We start from the raw sequence: 11,196 nt of genomic DNA on the forward strand, positions 1-11,196 counted from the left end.
CTGCCATACTTAATTGTAAAAAAAATATAATTATTTGGAAGGGAGATCTGCAAATGTCTCTCTTCACAAATGGACTGCAATGCCTATTATATATTATATATATTAAATAATATCTTTGCTCTTAGAGACAACATGATATACTTTAAAGGTCACAAACACATCCTGTCAAAAACAAGCTGCAAAATATGAAAAATAGTGGACAAGAGTAATACAGAAGTATTATTAAATTAGCTTAATCTGGTTTTGCTTGCATAAAATACTGGAGTAGTTCAAGTAACTAAAATCACTGAAAATGAATTTCCAAGTTTATTTAGGGAGTGAGACACCTTCTTTCAATGAAGTAACATGTATAAGAAACGTAAATACTCAGATATGACAGAAGATTTGTTTATTTGGTCACCAACTTCACCTTAATGACAATCAATAACTGCATTATCATCACAATTTTGCATAATAAGATACTCTGATAATATTTAAGATTTATATACTATATTTGACACTAATAAAGAAATGAAACAACAAGAAAATAAACTGACAGCATCAGTTCTGAGAAAACAATTAATATACTGTAACTAATTCACTTAAAGTTGTAGTGAAACAGAGAAAATGATGCCCAGCAAAGGTGTTTAAAAAGACAAGCCACACTGTTTTGATGCATTGTAACACATTAATAGAAAAACATGTTTAAAAGGCACATTCATAGAACAACAATGGGACAATCTTGCATGCAAAGTCCCACAAGATAAAAGCAGCATCAAAGTTACAACTATATCACAGTTTAGTGGTAAACACAATAGAATACCTGATAAAACATCATACTGATAGTCATACTGAAAACAGAACAATTATTGCTTTTATTATTGCTGTAGTAAAAGTGAACTATGTGCATTTATTCTCATAGATTGTTGGGGGGTATTTAAGCAGCATATAGACAGTAGAATAATGTCTCCATTTATACAAATTAAACACTTGCATTAAATTACCCACTTTTTAAAAAGGGTGCAGTTTGCATAATCATAGATACTGCCACAGAAAAAAGAAAGACGATTTATGTGATACTTCTGTCTTTTGATGGCAATCTTTTCAGTTCCCTGAAAGATCCACCTAATAATTGGCTATTAGAGAGAAATCCTCTAAGAAAAGTCCCATTCGACGATGCTTTATCCCAGTAATCATGTTGTTGGAATTTGCAGGTCAAAATATGTCTAGACATCTGGTCTAAATATGGTAAAAATTTAAAACAAAATTGTAAAACTCTTTCAGTGTGAATTAGGTTCTAACTACATGTTAAAACATAATAGTGCTGCAGCAATTGTTTTAATGACTGATTAACTTTAGTCAATACAATGTCAGACAGTGATTAAAAATGCCTATCAAGTTCAGATGACATCTCTATATTGCTTTTGTCTGACCAAAACTCCAAAACCAGCTTTTTGCTTAAAAAAATATCCAACTGATCTTAATTGTTGCTGAAACATTGGTTAGTTACCTTGATATTAAACCCAGTTGTTATCCTTGACCTCTAGATGTCTTTTGTCCCCCAAATTTAACAAATCTTACTAGTATGTATTCATAATATTGTGATACAGTGCAAAAGGGACCTAGGTGACATTTAATATACTGTATCATCATGTGGGTCTTGTGACGGGCTGTACAAATACTTGACTTTTATCTGGTCCAGTGACCAGTACCAAAGCTTACTGTACATATCATTCCCAATATTCCTCTCACCTCACCTCTTAGAAGAGTCCCCACCATTTTTGCACAAGCAGGTCATCTCCAAAACCCGTATCAAGGAGACGGTTGCCACATTCCTCCCAGCGACAAACCTCACCCTTGTCAACTACTACAAACTTCCACTCCACATGGCTCTCTGCGGGTAGGCTGACCACAGTGGCCCAGTGCCCATCCTTTGATCTCTCTAACGGGACGAATCCCTTCCAGTTTCCCAGCTCCTGCAGATTCCCTGTGACAGCCACAGTCTGGTATGGTGATTGGGTAAAATAATGGACATGGAAGGTCACGTTGACGTTCTGGGGCATGGGCTGGACTGCCACAACCTTCTTGTTATTTTCCATGCTTTCGTCAACTAGGGAGAGGGTGTTGTTTTCTTTGACTTCAGTGGAAGGGGGGGTATCTGATGTATCTGTACAAGTGGTGTCTGTTACAGCTGAGCTGCATTGGCTGTCTTCGGTGGGAAGCTGGCTAGTTTTTGTGTGGTCTTGGGAAAAAGATGGCGCAGAAAGCTTCATCCAGGGAAGGACTTGGTAGTTACTCTCCGTGATCCATTCGTTATTGTCCATAGTTGCCTCCATGATACTGATTTCAGTCTTTTCATTGTCCTCTTCCTCCTCCTTCTCTGCTTTCGTTTCCTCTTTCTTTTCAACAATTACTCCTGCCTTCTTCTCTTTAATCTCTACGACTTCAACGATAGCTTTCATGTCGGTCTGTATTTTCAACTCATCAGTTAAGCTAGTAATGCTGGCTGCAATCTGAGCTGTAAATTGATCCATCTCTCTGTGGTAACTATCCTCAATCTCATGGCCAAACATGTCCTCATTGGCTGCAAATAATTCATAAGTAGTCCAATCTGTGTACTTACTGTGGGGTGGCTGGGAAGGGTAAGGCCCGAACACTCTACCTGCTGTATCTTCTTCAATGACAGATATAGCTACATCATCAGCAAATATGCTGTTTTGAGCCTCCGTCTGTCCCTTGGGCAGTAGATCACAATCCATCACCCGAAGCGCCATATTTTCAACGGTCATATCAAACTCCTTACCAGGATCCTGCAAATCAGGGCTGACAGCCATGCTTGAAATCCCACTCTCTTCGCCAACACCAGGAGATGATATGTCATTATCCCTCAGCTCACTTTGCTCGAAAGACAGCAAGTGAATCTGACACATGGGATGGCTAATGTCCTTACTCATGACAGGAGCAGTACCAGTGGTAACTTCTGAAAAATCTCCCTTGTTTTTTGTTTGGTCACTTTGTTGGTCTTGGGAGGAAGACATGTCAGGATGATATAATTCTTCAGACATTCCAGGTGGGACAATGTTGGCATTATCACAGGCAGGTGCATCTGTGGCAGAATTAACCCATATCTCATCAAAAGTTTCATTATTTTCCATGTGGTCACTTTGTTGGTCTTGGCAAATAGATGGCAGGTTAGGACAAGATATTTCTTCAGTTATTACAGAAGCAGTTATGCTTTCAGCCGTATCAGGATCAGCAGCGACACTTGCCTTGTCAAAAACGTCATTATTTATCATTTGGACACTTTGTTGGTCATTGAAGCAAGATTGAATATGGGGGTCATACAGTTGGTCATTGCATTCTTCAGCCAACACCACGGTTGTGCCATTTCCACTGTTTTCAGGCAAATCTGTTGTCTCATGTGATGGCATTTGAGGGCCAAGAGTAGTAGAATCAGTATCTTCATCCAGAGATAAAATAGCTCTATCTTCTTTTATCTTATCGTCTTGATTCTCAACCTTTATAGGTATGCTCAAACAGGGTAGTGACACACTGTCATGTTCTTCACCACAGACAACAATGTTGTCACTAGTCAGCATTTTCTCATTTACTTGATCAGCACTATCATAAAGAACACTGTCCTGAGGGTCATACAGTTGGTCATTGCATTCTTCTGCCAACACCACAGTTGTGCTATTTCCACTGCTCTCAGGCAGATCTTCTGTCTTATGTGATGGCATTTGAGGGCCAAGAGTAGTAGAATCAGTATCTTCATGCAGACATAGAGCTATTTTATCTTCTTTTATCTTATCGTCTTGATTATCAACCTTTATAGGTACGCTCAAACGCACACTTGAACTGTCATGTTCTTCACCACAGACAACAATGTCGTCACTAGTCAGCATTTTCTCGTTTACTTGATCAGCACCATCATAAAGAACACTGTCCTCACCAATTTCCTCCTTTTGTTCGATCACTGCTTCTTGCTTGTTGAACTGCAGCAATTGGTCGCCAGATCTGACAGCTTCATTCAAGTAGTCTTCATCTCTTAGCTCTTCAATCACTTCAGCAGCTAGACAACCATCTTCATCCCAATCACTATCCTGACAAAGCGGTGTCACCTTGTCCGTTACATGGTCACACTGGTCTTGCTCTGTAGATGGCAGGTTTGTTTCTTTTTCAAATGTTGAGGACCACATCTCATCTTGTTGAGCAATTACCTTGTATTCTTCACACTCTTCTACTGCCTCCTCACCTTCATTTTTCTTTTCCTCCTCTGGAGAAACTTGTTTTTTGCAGGAATAATTATAGCAATCAATACTATGTGCATTCTCTTCCTCAAACTTCTCATCTTTGCAATAACAGATGCAAGAAACAGGTACATCTTCAGTATAAATGACAGGCTCCTCCGAGCTGGATTCCACCCAATTTGTTTTCAGTGTGGTTTTCTTATCTTGTAGTCTGTCGTCGTCACCCTTTTCACCCATATGAGGGGTTTGTTCGAAGCACACTGGATTGTTCAAAGTACACTCAAAGTTTTCCTCCTCTTGTTTGGTTTTCTTGTTTGAAACATCCTTGTCTGTGGTCACATCCTTATCTTCCTGGCATTCTCCCTTTAACACCTAGACACATGAATAGAAACTTAGTATCTGCAGGTCTAACTTCAGTCTGTCAGACTGTAGATAAAAATACATACAAGACATAATATAAAGTACACAGGGGTAAACCAGAAACACTACCTGTAATTTCCCTGGTCTGCACTAGTCTGAAACCACAGAGAGAATGAGGTCTAAGGATAACGGATATGTAGGTGAGAGAGAAATGTGTGTTGGTGCTCCAAATCCTTAAAGAAACAGTTCAGACAAATTGGGAATTATACTTATTTGCTCTCTTGCCGAGAGGTAGATCAGACGATCGTCGAGAGTTAGATGAGATTGGCGCCACTCTATACATCTGCTAAATATGGAGCTACAGCCATGCCACTGGTTAGGTTAGTTTAAACTGGAAAACAAGGTTAACAGCTAACCTGGCTCTGTCCAAAGGTAACAAAATGAACACATTATATGTCATTTGTAAAATCAACAAATTGTGGTGGAACATGGGGTTATGTGTTTGTCTATTTCTTGGCCGGGTGTTGTGACTTCCTTGAGTCTTGTTAAGGTTGCCCTCTCTGAGGTTGCCATTGTTTTTATTGTTTTTACACTTCAGTTTTGGTATGGATAGAAATAAGATATTACGTGTTTATTAGTGACCTTTATAGGTGCCAGTTGTCGGATTTTGTTACTTTTAGACAGAGCCATTTCCTCCTACTTCTTTGTGCTAAGCTAAGCTAATTGTTTTCTGGCTGTAGCTTAATATTTAATGGACATGTTTGCTACAATCTTCTGATCTAACTCTCTGCAAGAAAGAGCATATTCCAAAACTGATAAACTATTACTTTAAAGCTGCATTCATTGATTTTTGGCCAGGTGGGGGCAAAAGCTTCACAATAAGCTGACATACACTGTACTGAGATATTATCGTCTTTAAAAATGTAGTAACACGTTAGTAGGTTATTTACACATCCAACAGTCATGGAGCAACATTAGCATTCATTGATTGTGTTTCTGGCCACCAGATAAATGAAAGTCCAGTATTACCTACCCTATCTATGCTCAAACTCCAAACTCCAAATATCCGACTCTTTAACTTCTAGATGTTCCACTTTATTTACCAGCTGCTTGTTCACTTTGTCTGTCTGGTATGCGGTAAAGAGTCAGTAGCATACAATGGGTTTATCTGATGCTGATAGAAAAGGGGCTGTTGAGAATAGTGAGACTGACCCATACAGTAAACCAAAACAATAAACTGATAGCAAAGCCGCAAAGAGCTGCAAAGTGCAAATTACTCAAAGTTATATAACTTATGGTTAATATAACGCGTTAAAATAATCTACTGAAGTTGGTGTGTTTGTCCATGCCTCTGAAATGACATTTCAGTCTCACACAGACACAAATGGCTGCTTACCTTCTCTTCTTCCTCATGGTTCTCATCATTAATCAGCTCAGACTCCTCCAAGCAGCTATCATTATCACGACCCTCTTCTATCACATCCTCAACAATGCCATCTGTTGCACCCTGGTGGCAATCAACTGCATCCTCATCCACCATTTCAGCCACTGTGTAAGTATCACTTTGCAGGCCCTGACTGGCCTCTTCTGCATACACCTCTCTATGCATTTCTTCTGTGTGAGCTGAAGTGGTGTGCTTGATGTCTGGTTCTTGGTTGTCACTCTTGGGAGGAGAATAAGGTGGAGATTTCTTCTCAGCAGCAGCAGCACGGCGGTGCCTGATTTTGAGGTCACTCTGAATCAGCTCAACATCTTCTTTCACATCTGATAAGCCTTCATCACTCATGTCTATAACAAAATAGAAAAAAGCCCATATTATACAACACACAACACTTAAACTACTTTACACAAATACCAAACACTAGTAATATAATTTACAGTACATTGAGTTTATTTTTGATTGAGGTTTATTTATGTCAGACTTTATAACTTGAAAAGTAGAATAGATGAGTGGTGTGCTTCTAAATATTAGACTATTTTAAACTAAACTATATTTTACTTGAACCTGTATATGAATATTTGATGAGTTTACAAAGAAACAAATGATGTTTTTGTACTATCCATCTTTGTACCTTTGTAAAATGGCAGGACAGCAGAAAATCTAATCAAAGTCTAAGTAATCCATTCACTTAGCAATAGTGATTGTTTGTTGATTGTATGTCTTCTCCTATCAAGCCTTATTTGACCTGGCAAGTATTTCTCTCGCATACCCTTATAAGACAGCGTGATCTCATTATGTCTGTAGCTGAATCCAGTATAGTATTAATAGCATTATGTACAATGCAGGAGAACTCATATTTCAGAAAAATAGCCCTATGCGAGTGTTATTTTATTACATATTACGTTACTAGATTATTTTTGTGGATGCACTCATGTGCAAGCAGCATTTTATTTTTATTGTTGGTCGAGGTTGAATCAGTTTTAACCATTTTATAGTTTGTAGTTTTGTAGTTTAATCTAACAATGCATCATATTTTATGAGCTCATTAAATGTTTTGTTTGCAAAATCTTAATCTGGAAAGTAACCAGTAGTTCCAGTTGTCAGATGAATGTACTAAAAGTATATTATTTCCCTCTTGCATTGTGGTGCAGCAGAAGTATAAAGTAGCATGGAAGTAGTTCAAATGTGTATAGGCCTACCCATGTAGAGGACTGCAGTTAATGTACTTTTAGAATACTTGTACTACTATGGTCATTTCATCTGTCCTTTTAAATGTCTATCTGGATCAGTATGGCCTATGAGGTCAGCTTCGACTTATGTCCCAGAGATAATAATGGCTAAATATTATGCTATGATACCCTATTTATAAAGTACCACTGTAACATAACTCAGGCTAGATATCAATACTAACATTATCTACAGCAGGGTGCTCTTATAGGCTCCTTATGGCATTGCATTTCTCACAGGACTGTCATATTTCTAAGATATTCCTCTGTATTTCTTCTGGGGTCCTAAACCGAATCACCATCACCTATAGGCTAATATTCCTATAGTGACCTGTGAATTCCCACACCTGTAGACCACAGTAACCTTCGCCTGACAGGTTTTTTTTTTTTTTTTGCGGATCTTTTTTACCTGTTGACTCCACGGAGCTGCGGGATTCCTCCGGGCTCGACTGGACCATCGCTGCGTCTCTCTCCGCTCCGGCGCTCCTCCCGTCTCCGTCCCCGGCTGCGGCTGTGGCCTTCCTCCGCTTCCCCCTCACGGTCCGGTAGATGATGAAACCCGCCAGCACGGACACCATCGCTATGACAGCCAGAGCCACGGCGGGACCGTGCCGCCCGATCATGCAGAAGAGCGAGGCCAGATCCATGCGTCTCTCCACGGCCACGGTGTTGCCGTTATTCAGCGGCATCGCGGTCTGTTGATGGAACAAGGAGCCCCTCTCTGGTGTCCCTGTATGTGCGTATGATGGCCTGCCCGATCCGAGTGAAGCTGCTGCGGGCTGTCGCTGCTGTGCGCTCCGCTCTTCCCTCCACGTTTTCAAGTGTAGTGACCTCTTGTTGCTGCAGAGCTGCAAAGGGGGTGCAGGTGCGAGCAGCTCATTGGCTGGCCGGATCATGAGACCCAGCGTTCATTCATAAAAAGGGAAAGGAGCTTGTTTTTGCAGCCTGTTTCACACAGACGACCATGCCGCTATTCATCTTCCATCCCGCTGATGGGATTTAGCTCCAGTGTTCCGGCCCAGAATAAAGCCCTGGTTGATAGGATTTGTCCCATCAAAGGGAAGGATGTCCGACCTCCACTCATGTTTGTGACCACCGTTTGTTTGTGTCCCTACATGAGGATGCAGGTTATTTATTAAAAAAATCCCTCCCTCCCTAGGTTTGGTTGAATATTAAAACTAATTTTGTATGAGTGATGTGTGCTTTCCCCCTATAATAAGTGCATTTGAGTGAGTACAATAAGTGAGTGAAACTCTAATATTTCTCATGTTTATGGTCCTCTACCTAAACCCTCGCCTTAAAAAAATGACCACAAAATCTATTTGGCACGGGGAAAGTTTCAACTTGTAAATGTTCTGATTCTCTATACAGTTTAAAAATAAAATAGACTGAATCATATCAGTTCAGTGCTGGAAACCAACAATCATTCCATGCTTCACACATTATACAAATAGCCTAAATGCTTTGAGAGATCTTTTTCAAAAGTAAAAATAGAATAAATAAAATGTCTATACATGTTATAATGGTCATTAAAATACACTGGGAAGGTTTTTCTGAAGGGGGGAAGGCTGTTTGTTCGTCTGGGAAATGTAACAAAATGTATATTATATGACTTCTTTTAATTTCATGAAGACTCAATTTCCTCTCACTTTTGTTATCTGAATGACTGCCTAAGCACATTTTGCTCAATGTATTTCAGTACACATGGAAAAAGTGCAGCCTAGAGATTACTTTGAGTAACAACTGTTACATGTTATCCATAGTATCAGTAATCGTGAATCGATCAAAACATTCTTAATGATAACATGCAAATTCGAAATAGAAACTCTCTCCCCCCTGTTAACCCCACTCCCAAAGTGAAATGTCTCACAGAGAAAACTTCCTGATCAAACAGGAATGATCCAGTGACGTCAGCACTCCTGAGTAACAGGCCCCACGCCAGTGGGAGAGGCTGTGGTAAATGACGAGGAAACTGTCCTGAAGCCTCGGAGCTCGCTCCAGTCAGGAAATATAGAAAGCTGAGGACAGTCCCACTGCTGAGACGAGAAAGCAACACAGAAGAGAAACAGACAATTTGAACAAGCGGTTCATCTCAACAAACAAGGAGGAACTCAAGCACTAAAACACCAGTGAAGATGCTGTGCTCTCATGGATGTCCAGCTGCCTTCGAGGTCCATTCAGTGGACGTTGTTACTGGCCTGTACGCAGATCTGTGGCCAGGAGGTCAAAGACCTCTGCTCACCAGGCAGGATCTACTGCAGAGAAACCTACAGGAGCTCGAGAGCAGATCTGGAGCTGATGGACAAACTTCAACACAAAGATCCTGGAGGAGAGCGAGCAGCTTTCCGGAATCCAGCGTGGCCGTGCAGAACGCGATTTTCTACCAGCTGGGAGAAAGAGGGAAGAGGTCTTTGGCCTGACTGGACACCGCAAGGCTTTTCCCCGAGAGGAGCTGTTGTGAAGGCAAGGTGGGCAGGGAAGCTGAGGAGTCAGCGGGAAGAGAAGAGAAGAAGCAGGAGGACGAGAAAGGCTCTACTTTACAGCCGGCAGGAGTTGCAGACGGGAAGTTTGATCTGCCTGAAGGACTGAACCTGAAGCTGGTCACCTGCTACCTGGTCCAGACGGGAAGCTCACATCAGGGCGGCAGAGCTCCACGTGTTGAGGAGGCTGAGAGAGAGAGCGTGACTATCGGAGAGGAGCTTGGAGGAGAAAACACAGCAGCAGTGTGTGCTTCACAAGGCAGAAGGCCATCACACCACGAGACACACAACCAGCACACAAACCTGAAGACATGGACTCATCTACATCTTGTTCTAACAATGTGTAGTCAGTGTGTTTTATAAGTTATAAATATTGCTTTTTTAATTATGTTTCTGTATAAACAATAATTAAAAATATTTCTTTGGCATTTTAATCAATTTAAATTAGATTTTTGCCATAGCTTTTTAACCACAGGGAATATTACCTTTTTTATTGCTGAGTTTATTGTATCACTACAGTACATTGCAGATTGTCTCTTCACATGGTGTATGTCGGGTAAGGATAAATGAAGGACAGACAGAGTGAAAGGTGTAGTAGCCAATTAACATCCACTAGATGTCATATTTAGGCCAGTAAACAGTTCTGACCATTCATGGAACTATAAACTTTCTCTCTGCCCTGACATGCAATATGAAACATATGAATATATCTGCTTAAGATGCCTAAGTTGATTGGCCATAACCAGGTTGGTTATATCACTTCTTTGAGGCCCAACATGTCCTAATTGGATAGCAACTGAGTGTAAGTGCTGCAGTTTTAATGGGAATCTGCTTGAGACTGGATTTAAAAACCTTGCAGTAGCATGGAGAAACTTCTAGCCCTATATATTCAATTACAGTTCCATTCAAGAAAAAAATACTTAATTTATCTTCAGCATTCAGCTAATGGAAGTCAACATTTTCAGCATCAGGTAAAATTGAGAATATTTAATTCAGTAATTAGCAGTTGGAAAGTGTTAAAAAAATACTGACCAAGCCTGGCAGTCTCGCTTTAGTCCAGCTGCGTCATCATGTTAAAATGTCTTCTATGCAAAAAGGGAGGAGCTTCTAATAGTTCTATGTCAACTAACTTGTAGGTAAGCAATACATTTAGTAACTAATAAAACAGTCAAAAAAGAATCCCTCCCCCGCCCCACACACCCCTGCTTCTCTCCCACCCCAGCCCCAAGAAGGAAAGTCTAAGTAAGATAGCAAAAAGCTACGCCCTTCAGTACATCTGTTTTATAGAACACAGGAAACCAGACATCGGTTAAAACTTGACTCATCTACATCAGATATGAAACACATGATAACACATTAATTACAATACATAAAAAAAACAGCTATTACTTAGAAAGCCATTACTATTTCTAAACATGTGTACATTAAAAAAGGCATGCGTGTCTGTCTGAGCTGAGTTC

General features: G+C 40.3%; 1 protein-coding gene across 1 annotated transcript; it reads right to left on the minus strand.

Annotated features, from left to right (window-relative positions):
* Nucleotides 1-373: 373 nt before the first annotated feature.
* On the minus strand, nucleotides 374-8,479 carry stbd1 (starch binding domain 1). Its single transcript, XM_035667622.1, has 3 exons — nucleotides 7,666-8,479; nucleotides 5,986-6,377; nucleotides 374-4,601 (listed from the first exon to the last, which is right to left on the minus strand). The coding sequence occupies exons 1-3, from the start codon at nucleotides 8,150-8,152 to the stop codon at nucleotides 1,740-1,742; spliced, it is 3,741 nt and encodes a 1,246-aa protein (XP_035523515.1). The 5' UTR covers nucleotides 8,153-8,479; the 3' UTR covers nucleotides 374-1,739.
* Between the last annotated feature and the right edge of the window lie 2,717 nt (nucleotides 8,480-11,196).

This window comes from Morone saxatilis, unplaced genomic scaffold (genome assembly GCF_004916995.1).
Source record: "Morone saxatilis isolate NCDOM2014 unplaced genomic scaffold, NCSU_SB_2.0 Contig21, whole genome shotgun sequence".
Classification (NCBI taxonomy): Eukaryota; Metazoa; Chordata; class Actinopteri; family Moronidae; genus Morone; species Morone saxatilis.